This window comes from Jaculus jaculus, chromosome 3, assembly GCF_020740685.1.
Source record: "Jaculus jaculus isolate mJacJac1 chromosome 3, mJacJac1.mat.Y.cur, whole genome shotgun sequence".
NCBI lineage: Eukaryota > Metazoa > Chordata > Mammalia > Rodentia > Dipodidae > Jaculus > Jaculus jaculus.
Window position 1 is genome coordinate 176,889 of NC_059104.1, and position 27,062 is coordinate 203,950.

At 40.3% G+C, this 27,062-nt stretch overlaps 1 protein-coding gene across 1 annotated transcript in view; it reads right to left on the minus strand.

Annotated features, from left to right (window-relative positions):
- Positions 1 to 589: 589 nt before the first annotated feature.
- The window catches only part of Cfap97d2 (CFAP97 domain containing 2), a 34,524-nt gene continuing 8,051 nt past the window's right edge, over positions 590 to 27,062 (minus strand). The window contains exons 2-3 of the mRNA XM_004663429.2: positions 2,566 to 2,646; positions 590 to 712 (exon numbers count right to left, since the gene is read on the minus strand). Of these exons, the coding sequence (XP_004663486.1) occupies positions 590 to 712; positions 2,566 to 2,646 (204 nt within the window). The remainder of the gene's footprint in view (positions 713 to 2,565; positions 2,647 to 27,062) is intronic.

Below are 27,062 nucleotides of genomic sequence, written 5' to 3' on the forward strand. Positions count from 1 at the left end.
AAGGTTCTAGACCTAGCTGACTCTTATCTGCTTTTGGTATAAAGGTGACACTGGTTTGTTCCTTCCTTTTCTATTTTATTGGATGGTTTGAGGAGCACTGGAGTTATCTGTTCTTGCAGGTGTGTTCTACCCTTTGACGTGGTAAAATGTTGTTACGTTTGAGACTCACACATATAGTTACCAAAAATATCACAAAATATATCATAATATTTTAAGTAGCTTTACAATGTTATATTGGGCTAAGTTTTGCAGGTGTGCTGTGCCTTGGTTTCCTCATCTGTACAGCAGCCCCTACCTTGCTTGATTCTTTTGAGGATGATGACTGGAGAAGCTCAATGAATGGTGCCTTACACAGAGCAGGCACATAGCCAGGGTAGCTACCAACTTGGTTCCCTTTTGTGTTTGGCTTGGGAAATAGCCCAGAGTCTCAAGGAGAGCTGGGAGTCAGTTTCCACTTTAAGATAGCATTTACTAACTTTGGCTCTCATGAGCGGGTAAAATGCCTTGCTACCATACCCTTTCCCTAAAGCCTAGGCCTACATTTGTGGATGACTAAGGCAAGAGGCTGGCCAAGTTAGGAACCTTTCTGTTACCTTCTCTGTATGGAGTTGTTTCTGCTATCAGTGTGTTCCTTGGTCCTCATCACAGAGGCCACCCTCTCCAGAAGCAGGTGATTGTCCCGGTCGATGGTGGAGAGCTTCTCCTCCTCCAGCTGTGGGCATAGGAAACCCCCAGTTGCACAGATTTCTCCTGGAACACTTCCCACAACCATAGTCCATGGGTCCCCAAAGCCTCAGCAGCAGCAGTAAGTACACCATAACACCAGTCACTTGGTAGCTGAGACAAAAGCAGGCATGGCCACTATCTGTGAGCTGAAAGATGCTAGCACAGGGTTGTAGTAACAGCAGGGAGATACACTATCTTACAAATTGAGATAACCCTCTCAAACTGACACGAGGCAATGATACTAATAAGGAAATTACAATATATCTTAAGAGGTGTTTTACACTAATCAGAAGAATATTTGAGCCCAGAGGGAGGAAAAGAATATGTCTGTTGCTTCAGATTTTTAGAGTAATTGACCTACAGATTTGTTCAGATGTTCCTTGGATTTTTTATTTTATTTTATTTTTGTTTGTTTTGTTTTGGTTTTCTGAGGTAGGGTTTCGCTATAGCTCAGGCTGACCTGGAATTCACTATGTAGCTTCAGGGTGGCCTTGAACTCAGGGCAATCCTCCCACATCTGCTTCCCAAGTGCTGGGATTAAAGGTGTGTGCCACCATACCCAGCTTTTAAAAATTTTATTATTAGTTTTGTATTCATTGTATACATTCAAGTTGGTTTCATTGTTAGCCTCCTCTCTGCCCTCCCTTCTCTGTAGGGATCCTCCTCACTGGGGAATATGGGTCATCCATTGTGGGATTAGCCATCAGTTATGGGTAGGAGGCAATGTCTCTGCGTATCATGACCCAACATGTAGCTCTGACATTCTTTCTGCCCCCTCTCCCACAAACTTCCCCACACCCAGCATTTTTGTTTGTTTTTGAGGTAAGGTCTCACTCTCTAGCCCAGTCTGACCTAGAACTCACTCTGTAGTCCCAGGCTGGCCTTGAACTCACTGTTATCCTCTTACCTCTGCCTCCTGAGTGCTGGTATTAAAGGTGTGTGCCACCATGCCTGGCTCAAAATGTTTTTACTTGAGAGAATGAGAGTGACAGACAGAGAGAGAGAGAGAAAGAGTGAGTATGGGCTTGCCAGGGCCTCCTGTTACTGCAAACAAACCACATACATATGCTGTGCATCTGGCTTTACTTGGGTACTAGGGAATTAAACCCTGGGGCCAGCAGGTTTTGCAAGCAGTGGCCTTTATTCACTGAGTCATCTCCCTAACGTCTCCTTAGCTTTTTGTTCAGTTTACTTATGTTTCTTTGTCCTTTGGTTTTTTTGAGGTAGGGTCTTGGCTCTAGCCCAGGCTGACCTGGAATTCACTATGTAGTCTCAGGGCAGCCACAAACTCAAGGTAATCCTTTTACCTCTTCCTCCCGAGTGCTGGGATTAAAGGTTTGCACTACCATGATCAGCTCTCAGCTCATTTATGATGCTATCACTTAGTTGGTTCACCTTGGGGTTCACTGTGAATATGACCTTGTGGTGCTCACTCTCCCTCACAGCCTATATTTCAAGAATTATATATTCTGGATACCCATTTGAGGCCCCACCCAGATTTGGAGTGTTTTTGTTTTACTTTCTTTTTCTAATAAATCCTTATTTAACTTTTTTAAAAAAGAAGAAATATACATCCTGAGGTAGCTAAGAAACAGTCCAGTTGGAAGGAATAGTGCTAATTTTTTTTATCTGTAGCTGCCCTGTTCAAATTGTCCCAGTCACCTGAGACATGGCAGGGCAATGTAATGGACGGTTCTGTTTCACCAGCTTAGCTGGCCTCCTAGGTGACACTTGGTCTTTTTGACAAGTCAGTCTCCCTGTCCATGCACATTCCTGTGGTTCTGCACTGGCATTGCCTGTTTGGTTCAGACCCTGGCTAGAAGTGAGCAGGGGGTGTACCTTTAGCCTCTTGAGCTTCAGGTGGAGGTGGCTGAACGTTGGAGGTGCATGGGTGTCCACCACTGGCTGGGCATTCTGCACCTGTGGCAGAGTAGGCAGTGAGACCTCAGGGGCCATCCAAGCAGCTTCTGCATCACTGGTGTTAGAATCTTGTGTGGAAGATTCCAAACAGCCCCTAAAGGAAGTTCTAACTGATGCTCATGGTTTGACATGGGATTTGAACAAACCCTGGAGGCAGCCCTCAGTAATAAACCCGTGCTCTGCTGTGAGGTAGTCACAGAAGTGCAAAGTAATGTTTGATTAGGTGTTAAAAACAGTCATTTCTGCCCTGTACTGCGTGGTAAGTACTCTTTTGTAGCAAGCCATGTCCTGTATCTGTCTCACAGGACTGTCTGAGCCATAGCAATGTGTTCAGAGGGTATCTTCATCATAAGCTGATTGCAAAAACAATCCCTGCATAAATTCCTGTTAGGAGATACATAACTAAGGAGGAAATGTTTAACTGGTGACAGATTACATCCATAAGACTTATGCATGTTTTTGTTTGCTGTAAAAGAACCCTTCATGTTCTAGATTCTTTCTGACAGATCACTGACTACCACAATATAATAAAAGCTGATAATCTGAAGGTGACAGCACTGGGAGCCTACCTGGCAAGGAATATCCCCAAAGCATGTCTAAAATGATGATGCAGGGTGGGGTTGGAGTTGGTTTTAGTGGTAGAGCACTTGCCAAGCATGCACCATCAACAAAAATATACATAAATACCATAATATGTGCATCTAGGAGTCAAACCAGTGGCGGCAGCATACTAAGGAACTGAGGACTGAAGATGCAACCAGAGGTCAAAACATCAGAGGGCCAGAGAATGAGGTAATCCGCCACACACACTCAGAATTGGAACCACTGCGAGACAAAGGTCAAGGAGTGACATGGTTACCAGACTGGAGGCAGGAAGTGGTGCCAGGGCACTGTGGTGTTTCAGGGTCTGAGCTGCAGAGATGGAATTCCAGGCAGAAGTCCTGTTGAGGCCGTTGTGGGTGGGGAGGAAAAGGGGAAAAACAAAGACCCCCATACCCTGTTTTTATACATAGTGACACCAAGACAGAGATGAGATGGTAACTGGGGTTGTGGCACAGCCAGTATATTCTGAGTGGGACACTGTTTAATCTGGGATAATTGCATGCAGCTTTCTAGAACCTTTGCTTAGAATCCAGACACAAGATTTGTTTACTTTATAATAGAAACCATGACCACAATGCAGTACCTCATTGCCAGTGACACACAGGTGTCCACAGTACACCTCTAGATTCAGAACTGAACCTGATAATTACATTTTGTTGTCTTCCATACATGGCTGTGAGATCTGCATTTACTTATAGGAAAATACCAGACAAATACAAACTGAGGATTTTATGAAACAAGTGCTCTATGTCCTTAAAAAGTCAAGAAGTCAGGGAATTGCAGATTAAAGCACCCTAAGGTGACATGAAGACCAAAGGCAATGTGTGGCACTGGGTTCTACCTTGAGAGGAATGCTATAGAGGACATAATTGGGACAATTAGAAAGAGGACTATAAAGTACCAATGTCAAATATCCCCAATTTGAAACTGTTGTTATAAAAGAGAACAGTTTGCTCTTGGAAAAACATACTAGTATTAAGGACTCAAAAGTATATTGTGGGGGCTGGAGAGATGGCTCAGCAGTTAAGGCAATTTCCTGCAAAGTCTAATGACCCTGGTTTGATTACCCAGTACCCATGTACCCATTCAAAGCCATATGTACAAAGTGGTTCATGTGTCTAGAGTTTGTTTGTAGCAGCTAGAGGCCCTTGTGTGCCCATTCTCTGTGTTTGTGTCTCTAAAATCAATATGTTTTTAAAGTATATTGTGTTTGACATGCTTTCAAACTATTCATACATAAATCTCAATCTCTTTCTGTCATGTTGGGTGTGTGTGTGTGTGTGTGTGTGTGTGTGTGTGTGTCAGAGACAGAGATGGAAACATGGGCAGAGATATGTATGTGATGGTAATTTGTACTATTCCTAAAATAGTTCTAAGCTTGAGGTTATTTATTATTATTATTATTAATATTATTATTGGTTTTTTGAGGTAGGGTCTCACTCTGGCCCAGGCTGACCTGGAATTCACTACGTAGTCTTAGGGTGGCCTCGAACTCACGGTGATCCTCCTACCTCTGCCTCCCGAGTGCTGGGATTAAAGGCATGCACCACACCCGGCTTTATTTTATTTTTTAAAGAATATTTAATTTATTTATTTGAGTGAGTGAGAGAGAGAGAGAGAGAGAATGGGTGTAACAGGGCCTTTAGCCACTACAAACAAATTCTAGATGCATCTTGTGCATCTGGCTTATGTGGGTCCTGGGAAATCAAACGGGTCCTTAGGTTTCACAGGCAAACACCTTACCACTAAGCCATTTCACCAGCCCTTGAAGTTATTTTAAAATGAAATAGGTCATTTTTATATCCTTACTCAGTCCCACTCTCCTCTGCATCTGTCAAGACACCTCCTCCCTGAAGTGGGCCTTATGGTTTCCCATTCCAATGTCTCTATTTCTACCTACTATGAGCAAACTTATAATTATCTCATTGTAGTTTTTGTGTTTTAAATTTTATGGAAATTGTATCAAATTGTTTATTATTTTGCTTCATTTTCACTCAAAATTATGTTTTAAACTCTTGCATAAAATTTCAAACATGGGCTGGGCTTGATGGTGCACATATGTAATTCTGTGTGGCACTAACTCCAGAGGATTAAAAATTTGAGGCCAGCATGCCAACTTAGTGACATAATGTTTCAACAAACAAAAAGAGCTAGAATTGTAATTCAGCAAGAAAGTACTTGCCTAACATGCATGAGGCCCTGGGTTCAATATCCAGGACAGAAAATTTTTTTTAATAGGATTCCCTATCTAAAAAAAAGGGGGGGGGGCTGGAGAGATGGCTTAGCTGTTAAGCGCTTGCCTGTGAAGCTTAAGGACCCGGGTTTGAGGCTCCATTCCCCAGGTCCCACATTAGCCAGATGCACAAGGGGGCGCACGCGTCTGGAATTCGTTTGCAGTGGCTGGAAGCCCTGGAGCACCCATTCTTTTTCTTTCTCTCTTTTTCTCTCTGTCTCTTTCTCTCTTTGTTGCTCTCAAATAAATAAATAAAAATAAACAAAAAACAATCTAAAAATGATTTAAAAAGAAACAGAGAAGAGGACTGGTACGATGGCTTAGTGGTTAAGGTGCTTGCCTGAAAAGACCCAGGTTCAATATCCCATTACCTACGTAAATCCAGATGCACAAAGTGGCGCATGCCTCTGGAGTTTGTTTGCAGCAGCTATGGGTCCTGGTGTGCCCATTCTCTCTTTTTCCTCTCTCCTGGTAAATAAGGAAAGAAAGAAGAAAGAAAGAGAGAGAGAGAGAGAGAGAGAAAGAAAGGAAGAAAGAAAGAATAAAGGAAAAGAAAAGAGAGAGAGAGAGAGAGAAAGAAAGAAAGAAAAGAGAGAGAGAGAGAGAGAGAAAGAAAGAAAGAAAGAAAGAAAGAAAGAAAGAAAGAAAGAAAGAAAGAAAGAAGGAGGAAGGGAAGGGGAGGGGAGGGGAGGGAAGGGAAGGAAAGGGAAGGGAAGGGAAGGGAAGAAGGGAGGGAGGGAAGGAAGGAAAAAAGAAAGAAGGAAGGAACAGTGCAATAAATCCATAGTGCACTCAGCCTCTTAACACAACCAGACTTTAGCACATCTGATTTGTCCCTGTCCACTTTCTCTCATCTGCACTCATAGCCCTGCAGAGTGTATTCACTCTTAGGGATTTCAGCACAGGTTTCTAACAAATAGGAACCCTTTAAGAAACAACATGATTTCAATACTACATTCACCCTTAAAATGGCAAACATTCTATCATATTCACATTGTTTCTCTCTTCTCTTCTCTTCCCTTCTCTGTTTCCTTAACTTAGAACAAGTGGGGGGGGGGGGAAACACAAAACTTTACACAGTATTTCTTTTAATGTTAGTTTCTCCCTTTTCTTGGGAAATCAGGCTTTTTATCCTACAATTTCTCAGTCTGGGTTTTTTTCTGACAGCATGTCCCATATTTTCTGTAAATTGTCAGTTAGAATTCCAAATTTAATTTTTTCCTTTGGCAAGAAAGAAAAACATGGGTAGTGCCATGACATTTTATTGGAGGTGGACTTCTACTTCTCTATTTTTGTGCTGTCAACAGCAGTGAAGGATCTCAGATCCAGTACTTGATTAGGGTTAAAAATTGGTTTTCAGGGTTAGAGATATGGCTTAGCAGTTTAGGTGCTTGCCTACAAAGCCTAACAACCTGAGTTTGATTTCTCAGGACCCAAATAAGCCATATACACAAACTGGCACATGCATCTGGAGTTCATTTGCAGTGGCTAGAGGCCCTGGAGTGCCCATTCCTTCCCTCTCCTCTCTCTCTCCTCTGCTTGCAAATAAATAAATAAAATAAATATTAAAAATTGGTTTTCTAGAATATAAAAACAAACTTTACCTTAGCATGATGAACAATAGGTTCTTTCTTTCCTTCCTTCCTTCCTTCCTTCCTCCTTCCTCTTTCTCTTTCTCTTTCTCTTTCTCTTTCTCTTTCTCTTTCTCTTTCTCTTTCTCTTTCTCTTTCTCTTTCTCTTTCTCTTTCTCTTTCTCTTTCTCCCTCCCTCCCTCCCTCCCTCCCTCCCTCCCTCTCTCTCTCTCTCTCTCTCTCTCTCTCTCTCCCTTTCTTTCTTTCTTTCTTTCTTTCTTTCTTTCTTTCTTTCTTTCTTTCTTTCTTTCTTTCTTTCTTTCTTTCTTTCTTTCTTCTTTCCTGACAAGGTCTTGCTATGTAGCCTATGCTGGTCTTGAACTTGTAATCCTACTGTGTTAGCCTCCCAAGTGCTAGAATTATGGGACTGCACTTACTGATTTTCAGAACAGTAATATCTGATGTGTTTCAATCTGTTGCTATCAGCTTCATTAGTAAATTCAATTCATGCCCCTTTTGGCCAGCTCCATTGGTGGTGGAACCCTTTGTGCACAATGCTAATGACCTGGACTCCATAATTGCTTCCAGAATGACAAGGTAATAGGGTTTCCTCATTAAATCTCCAGTTTAGCATGGAGTCAGCACATCCATGGCCAATTGTAGCAAGAAAGGGCATATGGAGACCACAGCTTTGGTGTTCATATTTTGGTGGTTACTACTAAGGGTTGTTGTTTCCAGCATTCTGACACTGCCAGGTCAGGACCTCATTCCTTTTCATGAGCATGTTCTCCCAGGCTGACACTTGTAGCTGTAAGCACTATCAGGACCATTAATTCACTCCTCCCACCTGAACAGTCAACAGACCCAGAACCACAATGATACCACTACTGACTACTACATCCCTGATCCTGGGAGTGGCTCAGCTTTTTTGTTACTTCTTCTTTAGACAAAGATCTCACTATAGGGACAAATTACTACTTTTAAATGTTCCTGGAGTAGCTCCTTTCTGTGGATAGGACATGAGCTGCCTCTAAGGTTAGGTTCATTTCATTCTCAATAGTTGGGGATGCTATATAATTTCATTTTGCTTTATAGCAAACATGTTTGTTTTGTTTACAGGGCAGCCAAAGCAAATCTACCAAGAGCTTCTTTATCTTCTTTTTTTTTTAAAAAAAATATTTTATTTATTTCTTTGGCAGAGGGAGAGAGAGAGAATGTGGGTGGGCTAGGGCCACTAGCTACTGTTAACAAACTCCAGATGCATGTGCTACCTTGTGCATCTGGCTTTACACAGTTACTGGGGAGTTAAACCTGGATCCTTTGGGTTTGCTGGCAAGTGCCTTAACTTTTAAGACATCTCTTCAGCCCAAAAGCTTCTTTTTCTAAGAAGATGGGCTCTTTGACCTTTACCTACTTCTACTGGTAATTATACCAACTTTACAGTTACTTTCATTTTAAAAAGCATAAAGACATACATAATATTTATATGTAAATTTTAGTGTGTATGTCCAATACACACATTTTCACCCTTCTAATTTAGACATAACAACTTATTTTATACTCTATCCTAATGACATTATTCAATATTAGTTGTCTCCCAAAGGCTTTACCCCTAACTATCATTATCAAATTGTTTCCACCCTCTTAGTGCCTCGTGATGGGGAACACTACATCATGTCCAAACCATAGTATATTGCATACTACAAAGAAATTTACAGCAGTATGTAGAGATGCTTCTTATACCTTTTTATAAATGATTTATTTTTATTTATGTATTACAGACAGAGGGGGAGAGAGAGAGAGAGGAAGAGGATGTGAGAGAGACAATGGGTGTGCCAGGGCCTCTAGCCATTCCAAACAAGCTCCAGATGCCTGCGCCAACATGGGCATCTGGCTTACATGGGATCTGGAGAATCAAGTCTGGATCCTTAGGCTTCACAGGCATGCACCTTTACTGCTAAGCCATTTCTCCAGCCTTCTTATACCTTTTTGTTTGTTTGTTTGTTTTGTTTTTTGAGGTAAGGTCTCACTCTAGCCCAGGCTGACCTGGAATTCACTATGGAGTCTCAGGGTGGCCTCGAACTCACGGCGATCCTTATACCTCTGCCTCCCAAGTGCTGGGATTAAAGGAGTGCGCCACCACGCCCCGCTGTCTTATACCTTTTAACAACTGCATGATATTCTTTATATGTGAAGCACACTAACTGCCCATTTGAGGGACATTTGAATTGTTTCCAATTTTGCTATTACAAAAAAAGTGCTATTCATATATTTTGCAATTTGTCTTTGTATGTTTGCCAGTGTCTATTTGGAATTGGGATTGCTAGGGTAAAGGATAAGTGCATGTGCAATTTTATGAGGTATTGCTCAGTTCTCCCACAGGACTGTGCCTTTTGCATACACACCGGTACTGTATGAGGGAGGCCTTCCCCCCAGAGCACTGCAACAACATGTGGGCTCTTTGTCAACCTCAACGTTGAGAAACAGTATTATAGGGCAGGTTTAATTTGCATTCTGTGTTAGTAATGAAGTTAATGCTTTTTATAGATTAAGAGCTATTTGAAATTCCTTCGTGAACTTTTTCCTTATTACCTGTCCATTTTAATATGGATGTTTTCCAATTTTCTTAGTTTCAAAATTTCTTCATATGTAAGTATAAACCTTTGTGTTAAAGTTACAATTATTTTTCAAATTAATACTTATTTTTTCTTTGCTTATTTTTGTGTCATACTATATGTCTTTATATTAATCATGTTCATCATTTGTACCTTATACCTTTAGGATTTTGAGTTATGGCTAATAAAATTTTCTCACTTCCAATTCCTAGAATAAAATATTCAGCGTTTAGTACCTCTAGAGTTAATTTTTATTATTTTTAAGCTTAGTTTCACTTCATTTTTAATTTTTTTCTATTCATTTGAGAGGGAGAAAAAGGAAGAGAGAGAGTGAGAGGGAGAGAGAAAGAGAGAGAATGGGCATGCCAGGGCCTCTAAAGTATATTTATTTATGTATTTATTTATTTATTTATTTATTAGAGAGAGAAAGAGGGAGGGAGAGAGAGAGAGAATGGGCAAGCCAGGGGGTCCAGTAACTGCAAACGAACTCCAGATGCTTGCACCCTCTTGTACATCTGGCTTATATGGGTCCTGGTGAGTCAAACTGAGATCCTTTGCTTTGCAGGCAGATGCCTTAAATACTAAGCCAATCTCTCCAGGCCCATTTCATTATTTTTTGAAACAGAATTTACTATGAAGCCCAGGCTGACCTTAAACTTTTGATTCTCCTGTCTCAGCCTCTTGAGTGCTGGGATTACTGATGTGAGCCATCATGCCCAGCTTAGTTTTTATATTTAAATATCAATTACATTTAGAATTTCTCTTGGTATAGAGTATGTGTGGTAAACACTGTCCATGTTCTTAGAATTGAGGTTGAAGACCCAACTTCAAGTGCTGAGTTTGGAAGCAGGTGACCTTGGGAAGGAGGTGAGGTTGAATAAAGCCATTAGAGGCTGAGCCTATGGGATGAGAACGAGAGAGCACTGGATCTCTCTGTCATTTGAATCGAGTGAGAAGGCACTGTTTTCAAGTCATGAAGCCACACTCACCAAGAGCTGAACTCTACCAGCATCTTGACTCTGGGCTTCAGCCCTCAGAACTGTGAGAAATAAACCTCTTCCATTAAAGTTGCCCTGTCTAGTATTTTCTATGACAGCTCAAATTAAGATAGTGAGGATAGATCTAGTTTTATCCTTTTGTAATACAAACAGCCCCATTACTTAATACCACTTTTCATGTTAAAGTCACTATTGTAGGGCTAGAACATTTGTGTCCTCCACATTTATATGTTGAAATCCTAAACTCTAGGATGGTATTAGGAGGTGGTATCTTTTGGAGTTGATGAGACCTGGAGCAGAACCCTTATAAATGGTGTAAGGCCCTTAAAAAGTACCTAACAGACCCCAGTGAGTAGGATATCATTGACAGGCATTATCTTTGAAAAAGAAAATGGCTTATAACAGGGACGGTAACTACCAACATTTTGCTTTTGGACATACAGCCTCCAAAATATGAGAAATAAAGTTCTGTTGCTATGGCAACCCAAACAGACTAAGGCAATGCTGTTGATACAGTTACCTTCATATTGTTGGGACAAAACACCCAATTAAGAGTTGCTGATAGGAGGAAAGGGTTTATTTTAGCTTATAGTCTCAAGGAGAAGTTTCAGTTTGGCAGGGAAAGAATGGTACAGCAGAGGCTGAACATACTTCTTTTTTTTTTCTCAATTTTTATTAACATTTTCCATGATTATAAAAATATCCCATGGTAATACCCTCCCTCCCCCCATTTTCCCCTTTGAAATTCCATTCTCCATCATATCTCCTCCCCATCTCAATCAGTCTCTCTTTTATTTTGGTGTCATCATGTTTTCCTCCTCTTATGATGGTCTTGTGTAGTTAGTGTCAGGCATTATGAGGTCATGGGTATCCAGGCCATTTTTTGTCTGGAGGGAGCACGTTGTAAGGAGTCCTACCCTTCCTTTGGCTCTTACATTCTTTCTGCCACCTCTTCTGCATTAGACCCTGAGCCTTTGAAGGTGTGATCGAGATGTTACTCGGAACTCCAGTCACTTTCCGGCACTATAATACCTTCTGAATCATCCCAAGGTCACTGCCATCTGAAAAGAGAAGATTCTCTACCCAAAGTGAGAGTAGCATTAATATAAGAGTATGACCATTAACAGAAGTGCTTACTGGGCAATTTGATAAGCATAATATATACATTTATCCAGACATCAGCAGATGTTACACCCCTAGGGCTCATGACTACCCCTGTTTTAAGTTTTCAGTATCGGGGATGTATTCCCTCCCATGGAATTGGCCTCCAGTCCAGTTGGAGGGCAGATGGTTTCCACCATGATAGACGTGCCACTATAGCACCTGTTGGCTCATTTGGCCTGGCTGGCCAATTATAAGGCTTGCAGTGTCCACTGTTGAGTATTTTCACTGGTGGTATCTCTTTCTCCCATTGAACTGCATGTAGAATGGCTTCTTCCAGCTTTCTGTCAGCTGGTCTACATGGAGGAGGTTATCAGCTCAGTTCCATCAGGATTCATCAATGGTCTTGCAGCCCAAGTATGTGGAATCTTCAGCAATAGGGTCATACCATCTTCCTGGTGGGAAACCAAGGGCCTCGGCAATGGCCTATAATGTTTTGGAGGCATCTGGGACCTCCCTGGCCAATAACTCACAGGATGGTATCCCATCCCTGGCACTGAAATTTTTCAAGCAATGATCTACAGCTCCTGAGTGTTCCATTGTCCAGAACCAGAGGATCCCATATGATTTATTTATATCCTCTTAGATTTTGACTAGCCCTCCCTCTACCTTTCCTTTACTCAATCTCTTCCCCTGACCTCACTTTGGGCCTTTTCATGCCCGTTAATCTATTCTTCTACTTACGTATATGCAATACCAACCTATTAAGTACCCTCCTCCCTTACTTTCTCTTCCCTTTGTATCTCTTTTTTAAGCTTACTGGCCTTTGCTACTGAGTTTTTTCCTTCTCACACAGAAGCCCAATCATCTGTAGCTAGGATACACATATGAGAGAGAACATGTGGCACCTGGCTTTCTGGGCCTGGGTTACCTCACTTAGTATAATCCTTTCCAGATCCATCCATTTTTCTGCAAATTTCATAACTTCATTTTTCTTTACTGAGTAGAACTCCATTGTATAAATCTGCCATATCTTCATTATTTACTCATCAGTTGAGGGACATCTAGGCTGGTTCCATTCCCCAGCTATTATGAATTGAGCAACAATAAACGTGGTTGAATTCTTTGTGTATCCTGGATATTAATCCTCTATCAGATGTATAGCTGGCAAAGATTTTTTCCCATTCTGTAGGTTGCCTCTTTGCTTTATTCACAATGTCCTTTGTAGTACAAAATCTTTGTAATTTCATGAGGTCCCAGTGGTTAATTTGTGGTTTTATTGCCTGAGCTATTGGGGTTATATTCAGAAAGTCTTTGCCAAGTCCAATATGTTGAAGGGTTTTCCCTACTTTTTCCTCTAGCAGTTTCAGAGTTTCTGGTCTGATGTTAAGGTCTTTAATCCATTTGGACTTAATTCTTGTGCATGGAGAGAGAGAAGAATCTATTTTCATCCTTCTACAGATACATATCCAGTTTTCCCAACACCATTTGCTGAAGAGGCTGTCTTTTCTCCGATGAATATTTTTGGCATTTTTATCAAATATCAGGTGGCTATAGCTACCTGAACTTACATCTGCATCCTCTATTCTGTTCCATTGATCTACATGTCTGATTTTGTGCCAGTACCATGCTGTTTTTGTTACTATGGCTCTGTAGTATAGGTTAAAATCAGGTATGGTGATACCACCAGCCTTATTTTTGTTGCTCAGTATTATTTTAGATATTCTAGGATTTTTGTGATTCCAAATGAATTTTTGGATTGTTTGTTTCTGTTTCTGTGAAGAATGCCATTGGAATTTTGAGGGGATTGCATTGAATGTGTAGATTGCTTTTGGTAAGATTGCTATTTTCACAATATTGATTCTTCCAATCCAGGAACAAAGGATGTTTTTCCACTTCCTAGTGTCTTCTTCAATTTCTCACTTGAGTATTTTAAAGTTCTCATTGTATAGATTCTTTACTTCCTTGGTTAGGTTTATTCCAAGGTACTTTATTTTCTTTGATGCAGTTGTGAATGGGAGTGATTCTCTGATTTCATCCTCTGTGTGTATGTTGTTAGCATATAGGAAGGCTACTGATTTCTGTGTATTTATTTTGTATCCTGCTACATGGCTATAGGTGTTTATTAGCTCTAACAGTTTGCTGGTAGAGTCTTCAGGGTTCTTTATATATAGAATCATGTCATCTGCAAATAATGATAACTTGATCTCTTCCTTTCCAATTTGTATCCCTTTTATATGTGTCTCTTGCCTTATTTCTATGGCTAAGACTTCAAGTACTATATCAAATAAAATTTGGGACAGTGGACATCCTAGTCTTGTTCCTGATTTTAGTGGAAAAGCTTCCAGTTTTTCCCCATTTAGTAATATGTTGGCTGTAGGCTTGTCATTAATAGCCTTTCTTCTACTGAGATATGTTCCTTCTATTCCCAGTCTCTGTAGGACTTTTATCATGAAGGGATGTTGGATTTTGTCAAAGCTTTCTCTGTGTCTAATGAGATGATTATGTGAGTTTTGTCCTTCAATCCACTTATGTAATGTATTACCTTTATCGATTTGCATATGTTGAACCATCCCTGTATCTCTGGGATAAAGCCTACTTGGTCAGGGTGAACAATCTTCCTAATATATGCTTGTATTCTGTGCCCAATATTTTGTTGAGAATTTTTGCATCTATGTTCATGAGGGAGATTGGTCTGTAATTTTCTTTTTTTTTGTTCTATCTTTGCCTGGTTTTGGTATCAGGGTGATGCTGGCTTCATAGAAGGAGTTTGGTAGGATTTCTTCTTTTTCTATTTTATGGAAAAGCTTAAGAAGCAATGGTGTTAGTTCTTCCCTGAATGTCTGGTAACATTCAGCAGTGAATCCATCTGGGCCTGGGCTTTTTTTTGTTGGGAGATTTTTGATAACTGGTTGGATCTCCATGCTTGTTATAGGTCTATTTGAGTGATTAATCTCATGTTGGTTTAGTTTAGGTAGATCATATAAATCAAGGAAATCATCCATTTCTTTCAGATTTTCATACTTTGTGGAGTATATGCTTTTATAGTATGTCCCTATGATTTTTTGAATTTCTCTGGCATCTGTTGTGATGTTACCTTTTTCATCTCTAATTTTATTAATTTGTGCTTCTCTCTTTTTTTTGGTCAGATTTGCTAAGGGTTTATCAATCTTGTTTATCCTTTCAAAGAACCAACTATTTGTTTCATTGATTCTTTGGATTGTTTTTTTTTTGTTGTTGTTTGTTTGTTTCTATTTCATTAAGTTCTGCCCTAATCTTTATTATTTCCTCTTAGGACTGCCTTCATTGTGTCCCAGAGATTTTGGTATGTTGTGTTCCCATTATCATTTGGCTCTATAAAGTTTTTGATTCCCTTTTGATTTCTTCATTGACCATTCATCAGTTAGTAGTGTGTTGTTTAATTTCCATGATTTTGTGTATGCTCTATAGCCTTTCTTGCTATTGATTTGTAGTTTGATTCCATTGTGGTCAGATAGAATGCAAAGAATTATTTTGATTTTCCTGAATTTGTTAAGATTTGCTTTGTGTCCTACTATATGGTCTATTTTGGAAAATGTTCCATGTGGTGCTGAAAAGAATGTATATTCTGCAGCATTTGGATGAAGTGTCCCATATATATCTGTTAGGTTCATTTCTTCTATGACCTCATTTAATCAAGATGCCTCTTTGTTTATTTTTAACTGGGATGACCTGTCAATTGATGAGAGTGGGCTGTTGAAGTCACCCACTACCACTGTGTTTGGTGTTATTTGTGACCTTAGTTCTAATAGTATTTGTTTGATGAATTTGGGGGTCCCCATGTAAGGTGCATGTATGCTTAGAATTGTAATGTCTTTCTGTTGGAGGGTGCCTTTAATGAATATAAAGTGACCTTCCTTATCTTTGTTAACTAATGTTGGCCTGAAGTCTACCTTATCAGATATTAGGATAGTAACCCCTGCTTGTTTGCTAGGTCCATTTGCTTGAAACACCATTTTCCAACCTTTCACCCTAAGATAGTGTCCATCCTTTGTAGAAAGGTGGGTTTCTTTTTTTTTTTTTTTCCCCTTTAAAAAAATATTTTATTTATTCATTTGCAAGCAGTAAGAAACACAGAGAGAGAGAGAGAGTGAGAGTGAGAGAATGGATATACTAGAGCTTCTGGCCACCACAAATGAACTCCAGGTGCATCCACCCCTTTGTGCATCTGGCTCATATGGGTACTGGGGAATTGAACCCAGGTCCTTAGGCTTTGCAGGCAAACACTTCAACCATTGAGTCATCTTTCCAGTTCCAGATCACTATTATCACTATTATTATTATTATTATTATTATTATTATACGGTCTCACTCTAGCCCAGGCAGACCTGGAATTCACTCTGTAGTCTCAGGGTGGCCTTGAAGAAAGGTGGGTTTCTTGGAGGCAACAAATTGAAGGATCCTGCTTTTTAACCCAGTCTGCAAACCTATGTCTTTTTGTTGGGGCAATGAGGCCGTTGATATTAAGAGATATTATTGAAAGGTGTGTATTCATTTTTGCCATTTTTTTGTAGTTCTTCTGGTTTTACCTTTGCTCTCTTGTGTTAACTAATATTTGAGTATTGTTTGTTTTTTCCCAGTTCTTTATATTGTGCTTTTCTTTTTCTCCATCATGGAGGATTCTTTCAAGTATTTTCTGTAGGGTTGGTTTTATCTTCAAATACTCCTTTAGCCTGCTTTTGTTGTGGAATCTTTTTGTTTCTCCATCTATTTGAATGGATAGCTTTGCAGGATAAAGTGACCTTGGTTGACAGTTGTTACCTTTCAGAACATGGAATACATCACTCCACACCCTTCTGGCTTTAAAATTTTTTTTTTAGGAATTTGAAAGCATATTATGTAATTATCTTGTGTATTAATATCATAGAGTCTGTAACTTATATTACTCCTACTTGGCAAATGGGCAAACTAAAGTACAAAATGGCTTAGAATAACAACCAGTTTCCATATTTTTAAATGCGAACCTATACAAATAGTCCTATTTTTTAACTTAATTTCTTATTTTATGATCACCAAAGAAAGATATTTTTATAGCCCCAAATGAAATTTCAGAAGCCATGAATCATCCATATCTAGTATCTGCACTTGACAAGCCATCACTGTAATCACATTGGTATTATTCCTCCCAGTCATTGTTTACAGTTCTTTCCTTACATAGATGAGACCAAATTATGCATAACTGGAGTACAGCATATAAGTTATGAAAGCTTGGTCATTTTGACCATCACATCACATGAAGCATGAAGAAGTAGGTTTCTGAGGTAGTTTTGATGAAATTCTTTGGCATGGCTAGGAAGAGGCTGAGTTATCCTTTTGTTCCATCAACCTTCGGTCATTCCATGAGAGAATGATGTAATGGATGCTCTGGAGAGCTCAGTAACTGATAGCTTTCTGGGCATTCCATTCCCAGAGCTATGATTGAAATCATGCTGGCCAGCCTCCTGCCTCTCTCCTGTATGTTGTGACGGCATGCTGACATAGAAGCTGGCATGTACTAAAGTTATATCTGATGTATTAGTTAGGGTTCTCTAGAGGAACAGAACTGCTAGAATGAATTATTTTAAAAAGGGAATTTATTGGATTAGTTTCCAGTAGTCCAATAGCAGTTGCAAGCCTGAGAATCAAGAAACCTGGTAGCTGCTCAGTCCACGTGGCCACATGGTTCAGAAGTCCTGATCCAGCGCTGCAGATGGCGCCAGAAGGCACAGAGATTTCCTGAGGAGCCACTGAGTCTCTGTCCATGTGGATCTTCAATTGACACAGGTCTTCAGTCCATGCTGGTCTTCAAGCCATGCTGGAAGGCAGCAAGCAGCTCTGGCAGCCAAGTGGGGAGAAGAAGGGCTCCCTGGCTTTTAAATTTGTGTTGAGTAATCTGCTGTAATCCTGATGGGCTTGCCTTTGTAGGTTACTTGATTTTTCCATCTGACTGCTTTCAATATTTTTTCTTTGGTTTGTGTGTTTGGTAGTTTGATTATAATATGGTGAGGAAGACACCTACTATGCCTTTGGAGTGGAATTCTTCTCCTTCTTCTATGCCCTGAATTCTTATATTTGATCTTTTCATAGTGTCCCGAATATCTTGAAATTCCCACTCATACTTTTCTATAAGTTTGTCTTTCTCTTTGTTGGACTGTATTAGATCTGCCACCTGGTCTTCTAGCTTAGATATTCTGTCCTCTCCTTCATCCATTCTACTGGTGAGATTTTCTACAGAGTTTTTTTTATTTCATTAACTGTGTTCTTCATTGCTAGCAATTCTGACTGGTTTTTCTTTATTATTTCTATTTCCTTATTTATGTCTTGTATTGCCTTCTTTATTTCATGAAATTGGTGTCCTGCGTCAATTATTTGATTCCTTTGATTTCCTCTTTGAGTTCCTCTTTGACTCCTTTGATTTGTTCTCTGACTTCTTTGAACATATTTACAATCATTTTTTGAAATCTTTCTCAGGCATTTCCTCTAACTCATTTCATTGGAGGTCATTTCTGATGCATTAATACTGTTAGGTGGATTTATATTATCTTGCTTTTTAGTGTTTCTTGTGTTATAACGTATATATTTTTGCATCTTGGATTAAGTTAATGCTTGGATTTTCTAGCTAGCTAGGTATTCTTAGCTGTATCAATTGATTTGATGTTATATATCTTCAGGATAGGAGCTTAAGGTGTTATATGTGGCTCTTAGAGCTCTCAGAGTATCTACAAAGTTGTTCCTAGGGGTTGAGTTTCCCTGCTATGGGAGTATTCCAGTAGGCTGAGTGGAATAAAATACAGTTAGATTCTAAAATTTAACTAAACACTGTACACATTCAATCAAAAACAGCACCAAATATTTATGCAAGAGTAGTTATTATAACAACCAGATCCTCTAGCAACAAAGCAGTTAAGATTTTTGGTCTGTTGAGGGATCCAAGTCAGCTTGTGACCAAGTGAGACCCTTCCCTGGTGCAATCAATCCCAGTTACCTTTTTGGATGATTTTGGTCTCAGTCAAGTTGCTGGCTGGGTTGTTGGGCTGCTGTTCTAATTTCTGGATCTGGGCACTGGCTTTTCCTGCAGGGCAAACCAAGCCTGGCAACTGTGGCCCTGCAGAACAGCACCCCTGCTGCTGAAGCTGCTGCTGCTGGATATGTCACTGCTGCTGCTAAAGCTGCCACTGCTGGGTCTGTCGCCTCTGCTGGGTTCACTGCTGCTGCTGCCAATGCTGCTGCTGCTTGCGCTGCTACTGCTGGATCCTCTGCTGCTGCTGCTGGATCTGTGACTGCTGTCTCTGAAGCTGCTGCTTCTGGATCTGCCACTGCTGGGGCCGCTGCTGCTGGTGCCGGAGCCGCTGATGTTGCTGCGGGACCCTGCTCCTGCTTGGGTCCCGCTGTTTGCTCAAGTTGGCATGGCTGGGTACTGGACTGCTGCTCTGTTCACTGGAGCTAGGCACAGGTGGTGAGGGAGGGGAGGGAGCCGCAGCTGCTATGGTTCTCTCACTGTTCCACGTATCCTTCTACCTTGTGATCTACTCCTCCATTGTTCACTGCCACTCTCCCTTCAAGTTTCTTGAGTTGTGGAGAGCTCCAGTGTGAGTGGAAGCTCCTCGCACCTGGCTTTTCCTGTGGCTGGAGTCGAGACTGGCAGCTTTCTGGTGCGCCGCCGCTGCCATGGTCAGCGGACCTGCCGGGGCCACTTTAGCCGGCCTGTGCGAGCTCTGGATCTCTTCTACTTCTCCACTGCCATTTTGATTTCCTATACACCTCACTCTTTAGTAAAAGTGTGTATTTTGCTGAGTTTTTTCGGTCTTTTTCCCCACAAGGCTGCTTTGGTGTGGTACCTAAGCCGCCATCTTAACCGGAAGTCTCTTCTTTATTATTTCTATTTCCTTATTTATGTCTAGTACTGACCTCTTTATTTCATTAAATTGGTGTCCTGTGTCTTCTTTGCTTCCTTTGATTTCTTCTTTGAGTTCTTTGAACATATTTATAATCATTCTTTTGAAATCTTTCTCAGGCATTTCCTCTAACTCGTTCTCACTGGAGGTCATTTCTGATGCATTAATACTTTTTGGTGGATTTATATTGTCTTGATTTTTTGTGTTTCTTGTGTTATAATGAATATATTTTTGCATCCTGGATTATTTAATGATTGTATTTTCTAGTTAGCTGGGTATTGTTAGATGTATCAATCAATTTGATGTTATATATCTTCAGGGTAGGATCTTAAGGCACTAGGTGTGGCTCTCAAGACTCAGAGTATCTACAAAAGTGACTCTAGGTGTTGGGTTTGCCTGCTATGAGAGTATTCAAGTAGACTGAGTGGAACCAAATACAGATATTTTCTAAAATTTAACTAAACAATGTACACCTTCAATGAAAAACAGCACAAGTATTTATCCAAGTGTAGGTATTATGATAACCAGATCCTCTGTCTGTCCCTTAGGCTGTGTGGTGCCTCACCTACTCCTTTAATCCTGACAACAAAGAGGTTAATATTTCTGGTCTGTAGAGGGTTCCAAGTCAGCTTGTGAGCAGGTGAGACCCTTCCCTAATGTATAACAGATGAAACAAAGCCACTATAAATCAAGAAGCAACAAATAACAAGCCCAAAATACAGCTTATTTAAGAATGGCAAATCTGACCATCCATCAGATTTAACATATAATTTACCCTCATATGGAAGGTGCAATTAGCACTTCAGGTTCAGGCCTATATACCAGGTTTATTTGGTGGGAACTGACCTGGTATAACCCCAATTACCTTTTGGGATGATTTTTGTCTCAGTTAGCTGCACTTCTGCTTGGGTCCCTCTTTGGTTCACTGTTGGTTCAAGTAGGCATGTCCTTGGACTGCTGCTCTGTTCCTGGGAGCTGGGCACTGGTGGTGGGAGAGGGTAGGCTGCCGATGTTGCTCGCTGTTCCATGTGTTCTTCTACCTTGTGATCTGCTCCTCTGTTGTTCACTGCCATTTTCCCTTCACATTTCTTGGGTTTGCAGAGAACTCTAGCATGAGTGGAAAATCCCCTCACCTGGCTTTTCCTGTGGCTCAAGCCAAGTCCGGAGGCCTCCCAGCATGCCGCCACTGTGGTCCTTCCAGAGCCGCTTCTGCCGGCCTGTGTGGGCTCTGGATCTCTCCTACTTTTCTGCTGCCATTTCAATTTCCAATACACCTCACTTTTTAGTCAAAGTGCATATTTTGTGGGGTTTTTTTTGGCCCTTTTGCCCCTAGGCTGCTTTGGCATGGTACCTATGCCACCATCTTAACCTGAAGTCTGGACATACTTCTTGCTACAACAATGGAAAGAAAGCAACAAGAGAGTGAGATGAACCCTGGCAAGGGGGAAGCTGAACTGTATCATTCCAAAGCCTGATCTCAGCAAATACAACTAATCCAGCAAGTCTCCACCTCCCAAATTGCCATCAGCTGGGGATCAAGCATCCAAAACACATGAATCCACTTCTGGTTAACATGGAGGACAAGGAGCCATGCCAAAACACATGAGTCTATGGGGAGCACTTGATTCAAACTACCATGTTCTTCCCCTGGCTCCCATAGACACATGGCCACCTTATGATGAAAAATGCATTCAGCCCAACTTAAAAGTCCCAGTAGTTTTTTTTAAATATAAAATATTTATTTATTGAGAGAGAGAGAGAGAGAGAGGAGATAATGGGTGTGCCAGGGCCTCCACTGCAAACAAACTACAGACACATGTGCCACCTTATTCATCTGGCTTCTGTGGGTCCTGGGGAATTAAACCTTTGTCCTTTGACTTTGTAGGCAAGTGCCTCAATGGCTAAGCCATATCTACAGCCCCCAATACTTTTTAAAATTTATTTGAGACAGACAAGAGAAAGAAAGAAAGAAAGAAAGAAAGAAAGAAAGAAAGAAAGAAAGAAAGAAAGAAGCATTTATACACACACAGGGAGAGAGAGAGAGACTTTGAGTATGGGTGCCCCAGGGCCTCTTGCCACTTCAAACAAACTCCAGATGTATGCTTCACTTTGTGCCTATGGCTTTACATGGGTACTGGGGAACTGAATCCAGACCATGTGGCTTTGCAATCAAGTGTTCTTAACCACTGAGCAATCTCTGCAGCCCTCCCCAAGTTTTTTTTTTTTTTTTAATCAATCACAACACTTCTCAAAAGTCCAAAGTCTCTTCTGAGATGGTCTCTTAATTGTGAACTGGTAAAATCACAACACAATTTACATGCACATAATGGCACAGAGTAAACTTTCCTATCACAAAAAGAAGACATTGCAAGAAAACATTGGACCAATGAAAGACAAAAAACAAACAGGGCAAATATCAATCCTGAAGCTCTGTTTCAGGCATCTGGAATCTGTGGAGATATATCTGGTGTTCAAATTCCACTCTCCAGTTAGGCTGCTTATAGCCCAGGAGAAAAATACATCCTGAGCCAGTAGCTTCCCTTAGTGGCCATCTTATAATCCTAGCACATCTAAAGTGCTGGTGTCTCCATGTCATGGACTTCCAGAGCCTCCATGCAGGAACTATAATAACCCTGCCTCACATTATCTAGTGTGCATCCCCAAGCAGACCTCATTCCAAATCCAATGACCCTCTCTTCACTGAATTTGTTCTACTTCCAAAACAAGTACCAGAGCCAGGCGTGGTGGTGCACGCTTTTAATCCCAGCACTCAGAAGGTAGAGGTAGGAGGATTGTCATGAGTTCGAGGCCACCCCGAGACTCTATAGTGAATTTCAGGTCATCCTGGGCTAGAGTGAGACCCTACCTCAAAAAACAAAGCAAACCAAAACAAAACAAAACACAAACTAAGTACCAGACTGGAGAGATGGCTTATCAATTAAGGTGTTTGCCTGAGAAGCCTAATGACCCACAATCAATTCCCCAATACCCACGTAAAGCCAAATACACAAAGTGGCACATGCATATGGAGTTTCTTTGCAGTGAATGGAGGTCTTGGCATGCCCAATGTCTCTGTGCCTGTCACTTTTTTCTTTATCTCTCTGCTTACAAATAAATAAACCTAAAAAAATAAAAAACAAAGATGGCTCCATAGGAGTCACTATAAATGAGCCTAGGGAGAGATTTAAGTAAAACTATATCAAAGTACACTTTTCTTCCCAAAACTGAAGGTATATAGGTTTTTATCAGCCACAGTGGAGAAACTGTGAGACCAAGAGAGAGAGAGAGACCAAGATCTACCAGAAAGGAGGAAAAACTGGCCAGAATCCCACAGAGGTGCTTGCAGCCCACACATATCCATGCACCCACTGGCCTGTCACCCAGCTACAGGATCAAAGACCAAACAAGATTTTCCAATCTCATCAAACCTGAAGGGGAGACGGCATAGATCAGCTAAGGAACTGATAAAAGGGATACAGGTGGGACCAGCTGAGCAGTCCTAGTACAACTCCAGGCTTCCTGCACTCTCCCATCCCCAAACCATCAGAACCACAAATCTCTGGGGAATGCATTCAATCCCTGGTGGCAAGGCATCCAGCACAGCTGATAAAAGCACCAGCTCCACAGCACAACATGGAGGGACAGAGGTGGGCACTCAGCATTGGTGAGATTGGATGCCACTCCAAAAGATAAAAAGGCTGACTGATGAAAAAGCAGGTACATAAGCCTTCACTGGAACTGCCAATCTTTCTTTCCATGTCAGGGCAGGTTATGGGTTACATATTCGTTGTTGGCTTTACCATTCTCAATTAAGCTGTATTTGGGGGTTAAATATTATTGCCTTTGATGCTTTCATATTAATAGGGCCTTTGTCTTTTTCTTCTGTTATTATTGGGAGCAGGGTCTGATTCAGGCCCAGGCTGACGTGGAACCCATTTCAGAACACAAATCTCAACCTCCCAGCTGACAGGATTAAGGGTGTAGAGCAACACATACCCTTAGGGATTTTGGCTTTATAAGGTTATCTGTTTGTTGTAATTCCCACACTTGCACACTCTGTGCTGGTTTTTATTGAATGTGTATATTGCTCAGTTGAATTTTAGAATTTTGTCAGTAAATTTCTCCACCCAGCCCACTTGAATAGCAGGCAAACTCAACACCTAGGATTATTTCAGCAGTGAGATTGGAGTACAAGAACTACACTTGGCACCTTAAACTCCTACTATGAAGGTACATAAAGTTAGATTTCCAACTGTAAGAGCACCACAGATAGTTAGAAATCCCAGGCATCAAATCAAATCAGGATGCAAAACCTGCTACATTATAAAATAAGAAACACAAAGAATCAAGAAAATACAACCCCACCAAAAATTATAAATCCATCAGAAATGACACCCAATGAGATTGTTTTAGATGAAATGCCTGAAAAATATTTTTTAAAGATTTTATCTATGTTCAAAGAAATCAAAGGAATCAAAGGAGAAAACAAAGGAATTAAAGAAGGAAAACTCCTGAAGGAAGTCCAAGAGGACACAGGAAACCAGCTTAATGAAATAAGGAGGTCATTACAAGACATGGGTAAGCAAATAGAAATACTAAAGAAAATCCAGGCAGAAACTCTAGCACTGAAAAACACAGTCAAATAGAAAATTCTGTGGAAAGTCTCATTAGTAGAATGGATGAAGGAGAGAACAAAATATCTAAACTAGAAGACCAGGTGGCAGATCAAATACAGTCCAACAAAGAGAAAGACAAGCTAATAGGAAGATATGAATGGAAATTTTAAGATATTCAGGACACTATGAAAAGATCAAACATAAGAATTCAGGGTATAGTATAAGGAGAAGAACTTCAACCCAGAGGCTTAGTAGGCAATTTCAACAAAATCATAGAAAAAAAATTTCTCCAAATTGGGAAAGAAATGCCAGTGCAGTTACAGGAAGCTTCTAGAACACCTAACAGATAAAACCTAGAAAGAACCTCTCCTCATCATGTTATAATTAAACTATTAAACACACAAACCAAAGAAAATATTTTGAAAGCAGTTAGAGAGGAAAAGCAAGTCACCTATAAAGGCATGCCTATCAGGATCACAGCAGATTACTCAATACAAACTTTAAAAGCCAGAAGGGCTTTGAATGATGTTTTCCAAGTTCTGAAAGATAACAACTGTCAACCAAGATTACTTTATCCGGCAAAGGTATCTATCCAAATTGAAGGAGAAATAAGGACATTCCACAACAAAAACAGGCTAAAGGAACTTATAAAAACTAAGCCAGCTCTACAGAAAATACTTGAAGGAATCCTTTACACTGAAGCGAAACCAAAGCACACACAGAAGGAAACAGCAAAAATAAACCATACCCAACTAACAGTTAAAATAAAAGAGTAAAAGGAAAACAGAAGGCACTGCAAAACAAGAAGAATGGCAAGAATAAACACACACCTTTCAATAATGACTCTTAATATCAATGGCCTCAATACCCCAACCAAAATACACAGGCCTGCAGACTGGATTAAAAGGCAGGATCCTGCTGTTTGTTGCCTCCATGAAGTTCACATCTCAATAAAAAATAGACACTGTCTTAGGGTGAAAGGGTGGAAAACTGTATTTCAATCAAATGGGCCTAGGAAACAAGCAGGGGTTGCTATCCTAATATCTGACAGGATAGAAAACAATGATAGTGAGGAAATATAAAGATGTCACTTTATACTGATTAAAGGAACACTCTAACAGGAAGACATCGCAATTCTAATCATATACACACCTAACATGGGGGCTCCCAGTTTCATCAAACACTATTAGACTTAAGGTCACAGATAACACCAAATACAGTTGTAGTGGGTGACTTCAATACCCACTCTCATCAATGGACAAATCATCTGGCAAAATATAAACAGAGAGACATCTGGATTAAATGATGTCATGGAACAAATGGACCTAACAGATATCTATAGAACATCCCATACAAAAGCTGCAGGATATTCATTTTTCTCAGGAGCACATGGAACATTCCCCCAAATAGACCATATATTATATCTATTATTTCAATTAGGAAAATTGAAATAATCCCTTGTGCTCTATCTGACACAATGGGATTAAACTACAAATCAGCAACACAAACAATTACATAGCATACAAAAATTCATGGAAACTAAACAGTACACTATGGAATGATGAATGAGTTATTGAAGAAATCAGAAAGGAAATCAATAAATTCATAGAATCAAATGATGATGAGAATACAACATACCAAAACCTTTGGAACACAATGAAGGCAGTCCTTAGAGGAAAATTTATAGTTCTAAGTGCCTATATTAAGAAATTAGAGAATTCACAAGTAAACAATTTTTTATTTTTTACTTAAAAAATTTTTTTCTCAATTTTTATTAACATTTTCCATGATTATAAAAAGTATCCCATGGTAATACCCTCCCACTTCCACCCCTCTTTCCCCTTTGAAATTCCATTCTCCATCATATCTCCTCCCCATCTCAATCAGTCTCTCTCTTATTTTGGTGTATGGTCTTTTCCTCCTCTTATGATGGTCTTGTGTAGGTAGTGTCAGGGACTATGAGGTCATGGATATCCAGGCCATTTTATGTTTGGAGGGAGCACGATGTAAGGAGTTCTACACTTCTTTGGCTCTTACGTTCTTCCCGCTACCTCTTCCGCATTAAACCCTGAGCCTTGGAAGGTGTGATCGAGATGTTACTCGGTACTTCAGTCACTTCTTTCCAGCACTATGATACCTTCTGAGTCATCCCAAAGTCACTTCCATCTGAAAAGAGAAGATTCTCTACCCAAAGTGAGAGTAGCATTAATATAAGGGTATAAATATTAAGAGAAGTGCTTACTGGGCAGTTTGATAAGCATAGTATATACATTTATCCAGACATCAGCAGATGTTACACCCCTAGCGCTCGTGGCTACCGCTGTTCTAAGTTTTCAGTATCAGGGATGTGTTTTCCCCCATGGAGCTGGCCTCCAGCCCAGTTGGAGGGCAGTTGGTTTCCACCATGACAGATGTGCCACTATTGCACCCGTTGGCTCATTTGGGCTGGCTGGCCAATTATAAGGCTTGCAGTGTCCACTATTGAGTATATTCACTGGTGGTATCTCTTTTTCCCATTGAACTACTTACAAGTAAACATTTTAATGCTTCACCGTACGGCCTTGGAAAACGAACAAGGCAAACCAAAAATCAGTAGATGGGAAAAAATAATAAAAATTAGGGCAGAAATTAATGGAATAGGAACCCAAAAAACAATCCAAAAAAATCAATGAAACAAATAGTTTTTTCTCTGAAAGGATAAAGAAGATGGGTTAAACCCTTAGGAAATCTGACCAGAAGAAAGAGAGAAGAGACAAAAATTCATAA